This window comes from Meleagris gallopavo, chromosome 1 (assembly GCF_000146605.3).
Source record: "Meleagris gallopavo isolate NT-WF06-2002-E0010 breed Aviagen turkey brand Nicholas breeding stock chromosome 1, Turkey_5.1, whole genome shotgun sequence".
Lineage (NCBI taxonomy): Eukaryota > Metazoa > Chordata > Aves > Galliformes > Phasianidae > Meleagris > Meleagris gallopavo.
This window is the reverse complement of record NC_015011.2, coordinates 132,728,633-132,746,017: the sequence shown is the minus strand read 5'-3', so window position 1 is coordinate 132,746,017 and position 17,385 is coordinate 132,728,633. Positions and strand designations below refer to the sequence as shown.

Here is a 17,385-nt window from a genome sequence, read left to right as displayed (position 1 = left end):
CGAATATGCCCCGAAAGGCAAATATGGCTGTAATTAGCAACCCCCTCTAGTCAGGCTGAGACTTGCTGTGTTGCACACCTGATCTGCAAAGACCTGAGCCTGTATTTTACACCTCCTCTCCATACACCCGCCTGTCCTCAGCTGAGGCATGAGTCAGGATGTGCAGAGGGCTCACTAGATGAGCTGCTGGAAATCCCATGTTGCATAGGAGCCATTGTGTGATCCCTCCAAAAATACACTTCCAGCTCCTTCCTGATGATTACTGCCTGCCATCCTACGGGACCGTCATTTGTGTTAGCCAAAACAGGCAGACTGACATTGCTCCACACTGGTTAATTCTTCATTTTTGTAATGAAGCGTTCTTCAGCTGATGATAATTCTTCAGCTGATGCATTGCTGCAGATGATATTTACATGCACTTGAAGAAGGACTGAATTTGTAGGACAAAACCAGCATAAAGCTTTCCCAAAAATCATGTGTGGTGGAGGGGCAGAAAGGATTTTCAAAATGATTTCTGTTCACCAGTACATGTTTTAATCTGGATTTCCTACACATGCTTCAGTACCAACAATGAAAAAGATCAGCAGTGGACCCAAATTTGTTCATAGATAAAGACTTTTATAGAGCAGCATAGTTCTACATAGATGCATGATCTGCTCCTCATCTCCTGAACTAAGAAGTGCCGTAGCATGCCCTGTGTCACAGGGACAGCCTTTGGTTTGTTCTGGAGCAGTGTCCAAGGCTAGTGATGTGGCTCTCAGTGTGAGATAGCAGACACATCCTGAATGCCTGATTTCTGTTTTGTTCATTTGAAAATCTGTCTTGGAAGCCAAATTTGTATAACCCAGTGTTTCCCTCCACCCTCTCCCTTGAGGCCCTGGGCTCCTCATTTGGCCTCTGGAGGCCTCCCAGGAGCAGTGAGTACCTAGGAATATGAGGGGGAAGGGAACCACCTGTAAATTTGTTCAAGCATTCCTCAGAGCTAATTGCTCTTAATGGTTAGGGCCCATAATAACTGGACACTTTTTCCCTGCTTCTTGGCAGACACAGCCTGGTTGTCCAAGCTCTGCATGTTTCTACATATGTCAGTTAAAAACAAAAGTGATCTTAGCCTTAGAAAATCCCTTGTTCTGCAGACAAGATTAAAGTGTGATAGATTATATAGCGTGGGTGTAAATTAAAATGTTTGAAAATTGAAAGTGAGCCTAGGTGCAGCCCAGCATGTCTTGGTAGATACCAGCAGGTATCATTCCAACTGAGGAGCTACCTACATCCCAACTGCCAGAAACCTCCTACATCTGCTTTTCCCCACTCCTCTGCACTATGAAAATAAAGTACGTATTTTGATTTTTACCTTTAGAAGGAATAAAAAAATAAATAAAAAACCACACACATACTCACAAATTAAAAAGTAACATTGCCAGTTTATGGCAGCATACTTGAAAACGGGGGTGAATAATTAAATTTAACATTTTTTTTTTCCAATATGGGGAAAATAAATCTCCCCTTGTGTTCTTATCTGGCCATATTCAGCACTTTGAATTGTTGTGTTTTTTACAGTTAAAAACTATTTGCCATATGCTTGACGAATTGCTATGTATAATAGAATGCAAGGAAAAAATGTATGTTTACACACAACACGTATATATTTATATTGAAAGAGAAAAATATTGTATGTATGTATATATAACTTGACACTTTCAACATTTTGTATAAATAAATACCAAATGGATGGAGAAGATTGTATTATACATTAATAGGCAAGACTTCTTCATTTCCATTTTTCAAATCTGGCTATGATTGCATATAAGTACCTCAAACAGTAAACATCTGGGTGCCTCAAAAGCCAGTGAAGCATGTTTTTGCTTCACTGTTTGTAAAGTTAAATATTCAGACTTCACTAGTGAAAATTTGGGTCCATACCCAATTTATAATAAATGTGATGACTTTGCAATACCATTGTGGAAACAGCCTTGATAATATTCATAGCTGAAGTTGAACAAGCTGTTTTATAATTAGGATTCAGTTTAACAGACATATGTGTGAAGATTATGTCCCTGGAACTTTTCCAAGTAACTACACTGTTGTAGCCAAAGCCTTTGTCCAACTTAAGTGTTTGACAGTTCATGCAATGGCATGACTGTTTTCTATCTCTCACCTCCAGATTTAGGACAATTTATCTCCGATTCTCTTTGGTTTTTTAGGTTTCAAAGTGCAATTTCCTGCAGAAAGAGATATAACTCACTTTGTCTACCCACCCAGTTACCTGTCTCAGCTAGCCCAATTGCTTAAAGGAGCATATAAATAAGTTCCTAGCTGGATGCTGGCGTGATGCAACTTTACTTAATCCATTTAGAGTTTAAAAAGTAAATGTTAGTGGCTATCTTGAACACTGAAGTGCTGCTCCAACACAGATCGTATGCTTAAGTGTGGCACAAAGCAGTAATTGCATTCTTTTTCTGAGAGTCTAAAACCTTGCAGCATCTGAGACCAGCAAAACTTAAAGAGCAGCTCATATCTACGAGGACCAAAGTGCAGCAAACATTTGCAATTTGAAGACATAAAATCCCTACGGCATATTATGTACTCTAACAATACCATTTAATATGTTGTATCATACAAAACAATTTGTGCCTCTTTTTCCTGTCTCATTTTATCCCTTAGAAAGAAATCCAGTACATGAATATGTAACATTTGCTCTTATTCAAAGTTATTCATAGAACTGAATTTGAAGAAATGAAGTAAATTAGCACGTGTGTTTACAAGAGATCACAGCCTTTATTTTCCTCCAGACATTGTAACAACACTTAAAATACAGAATTCAGCTTCCTCCTTGAGTTTAACCTCTTATATCAACAGCCTCCCTATCAGGAATGAAACATAGCCAAGACTTGCTGCTGAAGGCTGCTCTGGGCTTTCCCAGGAGGTCCACGGGTGCCAGCAATGAAGGCGTAGCCCTGGAGTGGCGTCTACCTACCGCTGATGGCCCTCATTTCACTCCTTGGCTCTCCTTTTTGACGCTTCATCTAGACCTTTCCTAGATAAACCTGATCAAGTAGGCTCAAGGACACAAGCCAGGGTTATCTATTGCCCACTCTTTTGTTTTGTGGTCAGTGTGCAGCTCTCGGTTCCTCCACAGGAGGATTTCTCATTAAGCCCAAGAAGTGCCAAGGATTCATAGCTCACTCTTCATCTTTGACCGATTTTTAGGAAGGTTGCAAGGCCAGGCTGCTTCATGCTTTCTCAGAAAGGCAGTGCGTGTGGGAGCGCACGTGCACATCTCTCCCTTTTTTCTTTAGATCTGTGTATAACTCCGGGCATTGCTCCCATATAACCTGTGTTCTGATGATGAGCCCCACTGTTCTTATTTTGGCAACAGATGCACATATTTACTACTATTCATAAACAATCACCAATTCTATCTTTTTAGGTAAAATATCAAGAGAACATGGCTCACCTGGGTGAATGTAAATGGACTCACGTGTTCCCTTTTCTGGTGGTAGGTATCTACGTGCTTATAGGTATCTCCAGTGCATGGAGATAAGGGGGCCATTTGAGTCTTCACAAATGTCTATGAATTGCCAAGTCACATCCACAGGTGTCTGAGCACTGGACTTTGAAGCAATGATCAGTTTCCAGTCTAAGCAGCACTCAAGCATCTCCTTCAGTGCTGCTTAGACTGGAACATCTGTCTAAATGTCTATTTCCTAATGTGGGAGAGGTCACTGAGGAGGAGGGTGGAGGAGAAGGACCTAAAATGGAGCAGAAGTAGAAAGGACATCTGCTCCGGCCCACCAGGCTGATGTGTCATGTGAAACACAGCTGTGCTGTGATTGAGGCAGTTCATTATCTCAGGTTATTATAGCTGTCCTTTGCAGTTATATTTTTGAACGCTCATTAATATTGTGAGGGGTAAGGGTGTAAACTCACACATTTGCTGTGCTAGGTAACAGGAGAATTAGCAGATTGGGAACCACAGCTTTCAATATTTTGAGGAGCAGCTGTGGTAACAGGCACAAAGGTCATTTATCTGAAATCCATGACCTCCTCCATTCCAGATAGCTTTAGGGATGGTTTGTGGTACAATGGCAGCCCCCACCATAGTGACTGGACAAGGGGTGGGGACAAGGTGTGTGAGAGGGTTGTGGTGGCACTGACAGTAACACCCCAATGTCTCTGGTGCAGGTTTCCTTGGTGTACTCTGCCAGTGCTGAATACTCCAACTGCGGTGAGAATGAATACTACAACCAAACCACTGGCATGTGCCACGACTGCCCCAAATGCGAGCCGGGTGAAGAGCCATACATGGTAACTTTAGCATCTCAATCCACTCTGCTGGTTGGGGGACGTGTTGAGCTCCAGATGTGACTTTTGTGGGGTGGCCAAGAGGACTCAGGATGCACTTGGTCTGCAACACAAGACACTCCCATACTTAGCAAGCTGGTGGGAAGTCTTAAGATGGAAAATGCAATTAGTCCTGCCTAAAAACAAATGTTCTGTTACGTGGTGGTGATGCTTTGATATGAGAGAAAATGAAGAAAGAAACAGATTCTTGAGCAATGTGCCACTGAGGCCACACCTTCGTAATGTGGGAGCGCTCATGTACAAGGTTGCTGTGGGAGCACGGCCCCATGCACACATATACATCCATAAGCCACATCCCAGGCCCTGTCTGTTAAAACTCATAGATTTTAAAGTGTTGTAACATAAAAGTTTCGCACACATTCTCTGCCAGTACATTCTCATCTCAACAGCTATTTAAAATCTGACAGTGTCGTTCTAGCATTGTGTGATAAATAGGTTACTCTGGCATGCTCGCTGGCCCCCACACAGAGAATTTAATTTTGCTCTCCCGCTAAGATATTTTGGCACTAGAGGAACTTGGAAGCTTCTGCCACATTTTAAATTATGGTTCCTAAGTAACCATTTGATTTATAGCGGATAATTGTTGCATATTAAAAAATAAATTACTGAAATCCTGTTTGGTTTTAATGGGATAAACATCCCATTGCAAGAATTTCACACAGTTGGTAGTCCTGATCAAGGATGTTTGAATAATAACCACTTCATACCAGTTTTATTTAATATAAATATGATGTTCCAGGACATGTGAACTTGGAGGTAACCAAACCTCATGCAAACCTTGCTTTTTTTAGTCATTTTCTAGTCTATCTGTCATGAAAGCAAGATCACCAATATCCCTGCTGAAACTGCTTTCCCTGTAATTTTTTCATTTGCTTTCCAATTACAGTTTGCTTTTTATGTGAATAGCAGCTGAAATTCACTTCCAAGACTACAGCATAATTTAAATTACCCTAAGGGGTCACTTTTAAGGAGTATGATGCTCCAGCTTTCTTCTTCCCTCTCCAGGACACAGTGTATTACATCCTTATATACTTCCCTGACCTTCTTAGGACAGATATTAAAGAACTTGATACCGCATCATGCCAGATATTACATTCCCTTTTCCTACGAGCCATTGTACAGCACAAGCCTGCTTTCTAATGACTTTGTATTGTTGCAGACATGTGGGTATGGCACCAAAGATGAGGACTATGGCTGCATTCCCTGCCCGTCAGAGAAGTTTTCTAGAGGAGGTTACCAGATATGCAGAAGGCACAAAGACTGTGAGGGATTTTTTCGAGCCACTGTTCTGACACCAGGAGATCAAGAGAATGATGCAGAGTGTGGGCCTTGTCTCCCAGGGTAAGGATTCAACCACAGACCTTTGCTCTGCCCAAAGAGCTGCAAAATACTCCTTTAATATCAAAATCTCTGATAGCTTCTCTTCATGTCCTAGCTGACTATAGGTACAACATTGGTGAATAATACCTGTTAAAACAGTAAGTTTAAATATTTCAAAAGTATTTGTGAATCTAGTAAATCAGGACATGTCACCATTCTTACTGTAATCTCACTGATTGAAGAAACAAGTGTTGGGGAAAAAAAAAAACTAGGAAAAACTGAAACTTCTCTTACTAGAAACAGAAAGGGAGTAGCTTGTGTAGTTTAGGTGTGTCCAAGAAGTCCAGCTTGGCCTCCAACAGCAGCATCAGAAGCCACATTATAGATTCTGCATCCTACAAATGAGCTCCATGAAGATGCCCTGCATTCCCTGTAGGCTCACGCTGGCACTGGAAGTCTGTGCTCTGAAACATAAAATATCTCCTCTCCAAACATGACCAGCTGGCCAATTTGTCAGCAGCTGACAGCATTAGCTCACATAGCTGTTAGGAGGAGGTTCACCAAGGCAGTGAGTTAGTCTCTCAGAATCATGGTTAATCAGCAGAGAGAAAGGGGTCTAAGGAGCTGCTAATGTGGTCTGTGTGCTGTTATACAGAGTAAAAACAAGTTCCAAGGCTCATTGAAGGGGCTAAAATAGATGCTATTTTATTAAGTCCTCTTTTCAATGGCCCATTAAGCTCATTATAATTTTGATAGTAATTGTGAGAAAACAGTTACATCAGATATGCTACTAATATATTATATTTCCTTTTAAAGTCTGCAAACCCAAAGATGAATTTACTTTTGCAACATTTTTTTTTTATAAGTTAAGTTAATACCCTATAATACAAACTCATCTTACTTTTGAATTTCTGCTTGCATGCAACTTTAGCTTAGAGGTGTACCTCCTCCCAGCATTTGCTTTTGTGCAGTTTGCAGACACAGCATAGCCTATAGCAAAGGAAACTGCTAAAGAGGCCCTGCAAGACTCCAGGTTTATTATATCAGTAAGTCTGTGTGAAATTTTCACAGTTTACAAATAAAAAGGACTTGTCTAACTGCCAGCCAAGCAAACTGATGATGTGATTTTAAAAGAACTCTTTCTTGACTTCCCCTCATACATCATAAAGAACAAGGAAGTTAAATAGTGGCCACAGTTGCTGTTTTGCATTTTTGTCAGAGCTAATGAGGTCACCCAGATGGGAGTGGGGTGCTGGCAGAAAATAATCAGCTTGCACAGCAGGTACTTGGAGAGTAATCTGAAAACATTGTGTTTGCACAGGTGTAACTTGTAGCAGAAATTGGGCTGGAGTCTGGCTGAGTGCAGCTCCTGGGATGGTATAGTATGACCAGCAGCTAAGGAGAAACAAGGACTCTGAGTTCAAAGAGGTGAAATTCTGAAGATAAATTAAATATGGGCTGAAACACGGCCTGGAGCCTTGATCAACTTGAAGAACCCAGAAGTTCCATCTATGTCACAGTGAGGAAACACAGGGCATAAGAGCTGGTAGGCAGTACTGACTGGCCATTCTTTGCCACTGTCCCAGTGGCACAGGGAAAGCCAAGCACTACCTGGATGAGTGGCAGTGAGCAGAATGCTCCCTCACCTGGGCTCTGGTCCTCAAAGAGCCTCTAAGACAAAGACAGTGAAAAAATAGGGTTTGCATTTTAAGAGGACTGTGCTTCTGTAATATGCCGCAGGTTTTCTTCACAAAACATCCCTCATATTGCAGTCTTTGTCAGTGGGCATCTCATCCTTTTGCTATTTGTCATCAGTTGAGTAAAGCAGCCTAAGGAAAAGATGAGCACACAGGGAGAATGTAAAGGCTTAGTTCCAAAGCTGTAGTCCTCAAAACCAAAGTTCAGATCTCTGGAGGTTCTTAGACCCAACCTCCTGGGACACTGCAGGCTTCAGCTTATGCTCCTATTCCAAAGCATTTCAAGCATGACAAATAGTGTAAAGAGTGAGGGAATTAGTTACAGCTTGGATTCCCCTCCCTCAATGGTGTGACCTGTTAGGTCTTTAGCCAGTGAATTTCTAATGAAATAAAAGCCCTCCCTGCAGTTCTGGGTAAGGCAGCTGATGCTTCTACCTATGTGCTTGCTACTTCCCTTTTATTTTCAGCAGACTGTCCTACTGTCTCGTTCTCAGGTGCCCTGGTACTTGCAAAAGGAAGACCTAAACGTGATGCTGTAGATTTTTCTTTTGGAATCAAGTCACCAAGTGTGACTTGGCACCACCAAGATCAGTCCAAGTTAAACTACTGTGGTATTAAGCTGGAGAAAACATCCATTTTTCATTCCAGCCTTTGCTTTTGCATCTTTGCTCTAACACTTCAAAATAGCCTGAAAAGTGCTAAGGAAAGAGAAATAATGTGTTTTGTAGTGCAAGAATAGCACCATGAAAATTAGTGATTTTGTTACTGGTTCACTTGTTTTCCATAGTTATTGATATAAAGCGATCAGACACTTCCAGCATTGCTTTAAATATTAGTGCATAGCCAGAAACTTTTCTGTTGCCAGTACTTCAGCGGTGAACCATTAATATTTGCAACTGTAGAACTTCCTACTCACATACAAGAACAGTTGCTTGCCCATGAACATTCTCTTCAGTTTTCTTTGCCTGTCCTCCAACACTCTGCATTGTGGTGAAAACCAAGAAATATTCCACCAGCTTGTTTTAATTAACTGTCAGAAGGGCTGTTTATCTTCCCTAAACCATGTGGCTATTAAGTTGTGGATCCTGACTGTCCTGTATTTTTCTTTATAGATTTATACGTATCTTTGGCCTGCTCCTCTTATTTTATTTTATGTTTTGTGGTTTGGCAACCACTTAGTGCTTATTTATTAACTGCTTTGCAGCCTAATATTATGCAGATTCCCACAAAGAAACAAAAGATAATGTTCTTCTCTTGAGAGAAAGGCAGAGTGGCAGATGGAGCACATAAGCCACATGGAAGAGTAAGAGTGAATCTTTTAATACCAACAAAAAGAGGAATTGTGTTCAGTGTATATGTTCCCTTAGTTATCTCCAAGCACCATTCTCCATCCTATGACTCAGTGTACTTAATTTCCTGTAGCTATATATCCTATTTATAGACTGGGTCATTCATTAATGACCAACCAATTGTGATGGACGATTTCAGCAGTAATTTTCTAATGTATAAATTTTCCAGGAAAAAAAAAACATTCTGCACATACGTAGACAGCATAAGAGCAGAAGATCATTACTTAGTGTTTATGACGTTGAGTTCTTATCTATATAGAATAGATTATGACTATTCATTTCTTCACTAAAATTTAGCAAGTGATCTGTAGATGCATATCCACTGCATATGATTTGGATGTATTTTACTCATTAGGTTGTATGTGGATCCAATTCTTGTAGAACCAGTTGCCAAGACTAACTTTAGTGGCAGCCCAGTTCAAATCATGAAAAGTTTTTTGTCATGCTGTAACTCCACAATCAAGGGAACTTAAAAAAAAAAACACAAATGGTTGTAAATCCTAATCTATTCCTGTAAGGGTAGTGCTTTCCTGCATTTGCTATTTAGATTTGGCTCTGTTGCTGAGATTATTCTTATGATGCTTGAGAAGAAAATCAGACAACTATATCTAACTGATGGTCTTGCTTGAAAGACCTCTGCTTCAAAAATAATGTTCTCTTATTCTGAAAAGTCTTATTTCAGGGTATGCTGTATGCTGCAGCTTGAACACAGCAAGGAAAATAATGTTGTTTTAGGCAATGATACCTTCTTGTCGTGTAGGCTTTATGGTTGATTAATTGCCTCTTAGGGGTAAAAGGAAGAAGAGAAACACTGTTTCTATTCAGGCAGTTTAAAAAAAAATAATTATCTTTGCATCAAATTGCTTATAAAAGTGTTTTTTTTTTTAATGATTTTATCTCAGTATAATTGGCTGCTCGTGAACCATGCTTGGATGCAGTATATTAATTTACACTGTTTTGCCTCATCTTGCCCTTCATTTCAGTTACTACATGCTGGAAAACAGACCTCGAAACATATACGGAATGGTTTGCTACTCATGCTTGTTGGCACCTCCTAACACCAAAGAATGTAAGTGCTCATCAATTTATGTGCATTTCATCTGGTTTTGACTTGGATCATCTGGAAGCTCAATATGAAGTCTTTCAGCAATGATTATTATGTTCAAACAATAACTCAGTCTCCAGTAAAGCAATTTCTCCTTCCAACTAGCCTTGCCAACTAAGGAAGCAAATGCTGAACATTTGGGGAGAGATCAGAACCTTTGATTTTAGGACCTGCTATTGTTCAGTTATGCTCCAGCTTTCATCTATTAAGACATCCCATGCAGGACTTATTATGGTTATTTAACCAAGTAGGACATCACAAAACTGCAATTTTTTAAATTCAGCTTTAGTTGAACTAAAGCATCACACATTTTTACATCCTTTGGTTTCAGGGTGACACAGGGCCTGATGTTGGAGTGTGACAGTCAGTACTGATAAGAGAGCTAAGTCTTTGGATTTTATTGACAAAAGAACCTGTAGTTTGCTGATTGAAAAAAGATGTATGCAAGTGTGTATGACATCCTGGCAGTTCCTATTCATGTGTGCAATAGCTGACATCCTCAGGCCAGGAAGAGGAAAGACAGCCTGCAGTAGCACTCTAATGCAGATGTAGCTCCCCAAGAAGACTGCTTTCTCCTTTGAAGCATTAAGAAACTGAGAAAAAGAAAAGGAAAAATATAGTTCCCTCTGAAAGAGCAAATGAGTTGGACGCTCCCTCAGAGAAACTGGAGTAGATCACGAGAATAATAATAATAATAATAAAAATAATAATATGTAAGTAATTTTAAAAAAAAAGACAAAAACAAGCTGTCCTCCAGAGAAAGCTGCTACATGTAAAAAGAAAAGCCCATTAAAAGTCTTTGCCATGAAAAGGAATTGCAACACTTTGCCTACTTGATTTGAAAGCAGTGGTTGACACAGAGCTCCCTGAACATTTATTTATGTACAGAAATAGCAATTAGTTAGTTCAGATGCTGCTGAACTGTGTATGGTTGGTAACCTTCATGCCACTTTAAAGGAGGAGGGTGGGTTATTAACATCTACTATTTTTCCTAAGGTGCAGGAGCTTGGATTATAAATATCATCTTGCAGAGAATCCTAGGGTGGTAGTCCATGAGGAGGTATTCTCCAACCCACATATGCCGTGTGGCTGCTCAGCTGTCTGTCACCTCTTCCTGCCTGGCTGCAGGACCCCACTTGGTCCTAAAACATGTGCTTCTGCCCCAGAGAGCAGGAGTGGCAAGGGCAGGGGGAGTGTGGTTCTGTTGAGATAAGGTCTGTCCTAGGAGGCAAGGCAAGAGTGCTGGGGAGGACCCTGGTGTGAGAAGTGGAAGGAAGGTGGAGAGGTAAGTAGAAACACAAGGCTGAGAGTCTCAGTGGGAGATGAGGGCATGTGATAAGAGGAAAGGATGCAGACACATGTTCTGCATGCTTGTGCAGGCTGGCTGCTTTTTCAATGAGTGTATAGTCACATCCACTGCTAGCCAAGAGCCTAACAGTGCTGTGGCTGCTGATGGTACCCAACTCTGATGGTATTGAGCTCTGCAGACTGACTTGATTAACAGGTGATCAGTGAAACTTGGCAAACAGACTGAGAGAGCTGGGGCTCTTCAGCCTAGAGAAGAGAAGGTTCCAGGGGGACTTTATAGCAACCTTCCAGTACCTGAAGGGGTACTACAGGAAAGCTGGGAAGAGACTTTTTATAAGGGCATGTAGTGACAAGACAAGGGGAAATGGCTTTAAACTGAAAGAGGGTAGGTATAGACTAGATATTAGGAAGAAATTTTTTACTGTGAGGGTGGTGAAATACTGGAACAGGTTGTCCAGTGAGGTTGTGGATGCCTCCTCCTGTGGAAGCGAGGCTGGATGGGGCTTTGATCAACCTGGTCTAGAGGGAGGTGTCCTTGCCTATAGCAAGAGGGTTGCAACTAGGTGATCTTAAAAGTCTCTTCCAACCCAAACCATTCAATGATTCAATGAAATTGCCTTTCCAGCATGCCAAGTCTTGCTTCAAGATGTGGGGTATTCATCACAGCAGTTCCTTGAGATGCCACCAGCCAGTATAGCGATGCACATTTTATCCCAGATTTGCTTTGTTTCCAAAATAGAAGATGGCATGAGATAGTAGGATTAATTTGAGATGAATCACTTCTTAAGCTCCAATACTCTGTCTTAAGCACACGCTGAAATGGATCTTTAGTAGCATAAACATATTGTAGCTTACTTATTTGGCATGGAGCTACCTGAAGGTCTTACAGCTATTGCTCAATTCAAAACACAAATCTTTGCCTTTTTGGGAGTATTTGGCAGATACTATATATAATGTACTTGTATTTGCAAGGGAAATGTGAATTATACAACTGATTAACCACTTGCATTTTTAACTTGACCAACACAAGAATAAATATATTATCTTTGGGAGTAGTTTAGACAGCCTACAAACTGTCTGAATACTAATGTAGAAAACATTTGTACTGGCAATAGTAAATGTTACCATTTTAGTTAGCTCCATGAAACTAGCCATTTGATTACAACTGTTGAATAGACCAGAAAGGTTTTAAAAATCCAAATAACTCAAATCACTGAGATCAGATTATTTGGTTTATAATGTCTAAACTTCTGGATATTGTTTGTAATGGTGCCTTCCTGGGTCACAGACAATAACTGGTACTCCAAAAGGAAAATCAGTCTCTCGCTACAGGAATTTCTTACTGTTGTTGTGCAGGCAGCATAAAATCTGCTGTTAGTAAAAGACTTTAAATATAGATATAAGTAAATATAAAACCTTATTTATCACATGCTTCATTACCATGAAATTATACCAGTCGAAGAGAAGTTATCATGTTAGTGTTGCACAGCTCCATAATTTTTTGAAGTTTGCAAATTCCAAACAAATCTAACTTCTGCAGTCTGAGCATGTAGCCCTAAAGCAAACATGTGATTTTTGTCACATGAAGAATAGTATCAGCTCTTTGGTATGAATGGTTCCTATACTCAGAAGAACTTCTGCCTACTTGTGGTCATTGCTTCTCCCTCTGACTGTCGTGATAGAGGACCCAGGAAGTATTAAGAAAGTCCATACAGCTCCAGGCCTCTTTAGTTCCTTTACTGAGACTTCAAGGTAGCACTGAACAGCTTTCAGGAGCTTCAACCTTTTAAACTTTTCCAGAGTGCTGCTCCCCAAAACTGCCTTTTCTCTAAACACTCTCTTGTAACTGGAGAGAGGTGGCCCAAAGTGTTGCAAGGAAACAAGGGTGGCAGATTACTTGAGAGTAGGAAACCAGGTATGACAAGCTTTGGCTTTAATACTTCTAGACACAAAAATTAGGGCAGATAAATCCCATTTTAGGCCTTCTTTAGATTTGAGACTGACTTGAAGGACAGTGGTGTTCTCCTTAGTTGGAAAAATACCTGGCTGGGAGCTGCTTGATCTTCCTGTTACATAGGGCCAGAGCAAGAACTGAGCTGGGTATGTGTGCTGCTGCAGGGAAACCTCAAAAACCTCACCTCACCATACATTCTACCTGGTAGAAAAATATTTGGTTTTGATCAAAGAATAAACAAACAGCTTTCAACTCCAAGAGCCTGCTGTGCAACTTTCATCTCCTAAACAGTCAATAAACCTTGAAATGGCTGAGGAAACAAGATGAACACCCCATGTCCCAACATCTGGAAATACTAGTGTAAAGGGTATGGGAAGTGAGAAAGAAACTCCACAATGGGCCCATGTTGCTTTCATTTTTTTCTTCTCAAGGGACCTGAGCACAGGTAGTGTGGATCAGAGTGGGAGGAGAGAGAGACATATAGAGGTTGGATATTTAATCAAGATAACCATATCGCCAGAATGCAGTGCTGAAAATCTTGCTCTGGACTGAAAGATAAAAGCGGTAATTCTCTGTGCCCTGTGAGGAATGTCTGGTTTTGGTGGTGGCTTGTGGGAAAAGTGCTGGTAGGGAATGAAGGGTGTGCTTATGTGAGTACAAAGATGTCTACTATGTAAGCAGGAAGGTTTTTTCTTACATGGAAAAGAGTTAGTTTTCTAAAATGAGTCAGCATCTCCATAAAGATTTCAATTTTTCATGTCTTGTGCACTGTGAAATGCCTCTGTAAGACTTTGGGCCCTCACATCTACTGTGTATGAGCCTCTCAATTCAGCTGTGCTAGGCACAGAGGAGCACAGTGTTAAAACATTGAATGCGAGGCCTTCAGCAGTGCGTGAAGAACATTGTGAGCCATCCGTGACCCATGCTGACACTGAACTAGGATGTGTTACCTCTGCGACAACTATCAGCTTTGCAGAGGGTAAGGGAAGCAGCTACTGGATGCAGATTTCTTTTGCAAATTGGAGGATGATGTATTGCAGGTAGTGAGCACCAAAACACTTTAAGATGTGGCTTCCCACAGTTAATGGTGCTGGATTTGCTGTCAGCAGTTTTGGAACTGAAGTCACTTGAGGCCTCTGAATATGCAGAGTTGTTGGTTATTACTTTGCTTTCATCCAATGTAAAAGGATATGCAAAAGACAGAAGAATTTAACCTACGTGGAGTTTTCTCTGGCAGAGGTGCATCTGCTGCTGAAAGAGATGTTATCTTTGAGCAGCTGTAGTTCTCAGCCAGTTTATGTGTGTTAACTGCTCTTCTGTTTGAACTTAGATATTTGCCATTTAAGTTCAAAATTGATGGAGAAAAACAAAACCAAACTCTGCTAGAAAATCTTGAACATTATATTCTGAAGTCATTATTACCCAATTAAGATAAATATGTAAACACTTATCCACTCAAATTATTGATGTAGGGAATTTCAGCAAGTGATTGGGGGTTTTCTTTTTCTGTGTGTTCTTGTGTTTGCGTGGACAATGCATACTGTTAACTCCTCTTATTTATTTTTCCTGGCCATAGACATGAATACAGTTGCAATAATCAACCTGTGTAAGTTTTTAAGTAAGTCTGACACTTGTCAGTGATGGGTTAGCAAAAGAAAAAAGGGAGGGAAAAAAAAAAGGAAGAGAACAAAGAAAAACAAATGTACTCAAGTTATTTTTGAACTATCAGAGAGTGAATAGCATCTGGAAACATAAAACATGATATCTATTGTTGTATCGTTAGGACTTCAAAACCAGCTGAGCAGATGAGACAGAACAAATAACTAACAGGCTGAGGGCTCAGTGCAGCAAACCCTCCTCAGGGGTCGCTTCCATACCCACATGTTTAAGGTTGAGACAGCCTCCTTAATTGAAACGTATAACACAAGCAAGCCTAACATCAAAAACACTTGCCTTGGTGAAAAATAATTATTTCATAAGTTTTTGTTTTGACTCTCCATTCTTTGAAACATCACTAATTTTCTTTTCTTGCCAGTTTTGTCCTTTTGTAATATGATCAACATCGGGACATTTTCCTTCTGTTTCAAATTAAGCTTACAAATGAATAGGCTTGTTAGCTGGAGCTAACAAACTTTCCTTTATTATTTATTTATTTATTTATTTATTTTTGAGTCGTTTGATCTCTGAACACCCCATTCCTTTTTACATGTGGAATAGAAGAAACATTGAAGGCAGTGCTTTATTGTTCACTGGTGGTGTGGCCTTGTAGTCATTCCCTCAGGGCCTGTCTATACCTAATATTGGGAGAAAATTGGCCAGCCTCAGCCATAAACCTTCCAGGGAAAAGATCTGAGGATCAAGTATGGACTTTGCTCTCTTGAGCAGCCAGGAAAGCTGAGCCCAGGTATCACCGGGTATCACACAGGAGGGCATCTGGTCCCATTGCAGCTCACCTGAAAACTCTGAGGACTTTGGGCGATCCCCTCTCACAAGCCTGCTGTGTCCCTGCACATCTACCTGCAACATAATAGCACCGTACAATTAAAGCTCTCAGTAAATCTTAAACAAAACAGTAAATAAATCGTCAGGCTAAGGCCATACAGCTTTCTGTCCTCAGCATTTTTCCCTGCCCCAGCAAAATAATGGGAGAGAAAAGCTATAGTTAAAAACGTTACACAGCATGAGAGTATAAAGTATGTCTTTTTAGGTGTCTGAACAGTAGTGGCTCCTTACAGTGAGAATGCCCAGATCTGAAACTATAGTCTGTAGGAATTAGGGTTATCACAAGTTTGATAAGGTTCAAACTAGGGAATTTGCTTCTCGCTCTTCCCAACTTAATAACTATCTAAACTAACTGAAGAATCTGCCTGAGGCTACAGTAAATATTGGACTGAACTGCCTTTATTCTTTATGTCTTCTGGAAATAACAGAAAAATCCAAAGCACTCAAGTAGTCCTCCAGTGCCTGAGCTAATTTCTGCTATATGTGATTTGCAATATTATTAGAATTGGACGATGTTTGTTTACTAAGTTCATATGTAGATGCCTTGAAGAGCAGCTGGATTTTGACAGCGGCTTCAGTTCCATTACTGTCCAAATGGACAGGGTTTCCATAGGAAGTTGTTCCCTTAAGTTTGAAAACCTTTTCTGTAAGTATCTGAATACAGATTGACATTAATTTGAAAATTCTGATGTGGGCTTTCTAAATAGCTAGGTCTTTATTTATGACTAGATTTAGTTATAATCTAGTTTCCGATTACTTTGTCACCCATAAACTTTCTACCTTTATTGGACTTCAACTCAATGTAATATGTTTTTCCATCTCATATTTCAGGCTGCTGGTTATTAATTTGCGTGGGTGATTTATCTTCCTTCACTACTTTAAAATGGCCGCAGTGCCTGCAGGCACAGCTCAGCTGGCAGTAACAAGTATGGATTGCCATTCATAAATGGGCCATGGCTGTGGGAAGTGGGGTGCGAAAGGAGAGACAGCAAACTGCTCCCAGTAGCAAGGAGCAGACACATAGAGGCATAAAGGCATTTTTTAAACACTTTGTATTTCAGGATCACTTTGGTAGTCTGTTGCATACACACTTTGTGTATTTTTATACTGTGTCATTAAGTATTAAATAAACTTCATGAAAAGCTGTTGCTAGCTAGGAGCAGCAGTCCTTTGCATGGACCAGTAAGCTGCCACTTACAGCAACATATGTCAGAAGCACATATGGTCCCTGCTGCACCAGACTTCCTCCAGGCACAAACACTTGTGAGAGGGCATGTTGGGCAACCCTCCCCTCCCTGTGCCCTCCTCGTCCCACAGATCTGGCACATTTGTTCATCACTTCTTGCTATAAATCTGTCTTGAGATACATAAACAACGGCAATAGTCCTGTTACACAAAGCAGAGTGGTTCCTTAAAACAAAAATGTTATGTTACTATCCTGCATTTGTTCACTATGGGGATGAATGGCTGTCTGCATGGCAATTAATGTTAAAGCTATCTTTCAAGTTAAAAAAACAAACAAACAAAAACAAACAACAAATGTTCAAATCTGAGTACAGGTCAAACTGTTCTCCTAATCAGTGTATGCTGTTTTTTAATGAAACAGTATTTAGACTCTGCTGATTTATTTATTTTTTTTTAATAAAAACATAATGCAAAAAATGGCAAAGCTTCACTGATAAACCTTGTTCTTCCTGATGTCTTTATCACATTCCTACAACATTACTTACAGGTGTCTAGGTGTCAACGGTTTACGGGCTGGTTCGGCCCGGTTCCGTGACTAGA

General features: G+C 40.4%; 1 protein-coding gene across 1 annotated transcript in view; it reads left to right on the top strand.

The window, feature by feature from the left end:
- The window catches only part of EDAR (ectodysplasin A receptor), a 72,226-nt gene that overhangs the window by 41,633 nt on the left and 13,208 nt on the right, over positions 1 to 17,385 (top strand). Inside the window, exons 2-5 of the mRNA XM_010728280.3 lie at positions 3,431 to 3,499; positions 4,186 to 4,308; positions 5,525 to 5,706; positions 9,715 to 9,800. Of these exons, the coding sequence (XP_010726582.1) occupies positions 3,449 to 3,499; positions 4,186 to 4,308; positions 5,525 to 5,706; positions 9,715 to 9,800 (442 nt within the window). The 5' untranslated portion in view covers positions 3,431 to 3,448. The remainder of the gene's footprint in view (positions 1 to 3,430; positions 3,500 to 4,185; positions 4,309 to 5,524; positions 5,707 to 9,714; positions 9,801 to 17,385) is intronic.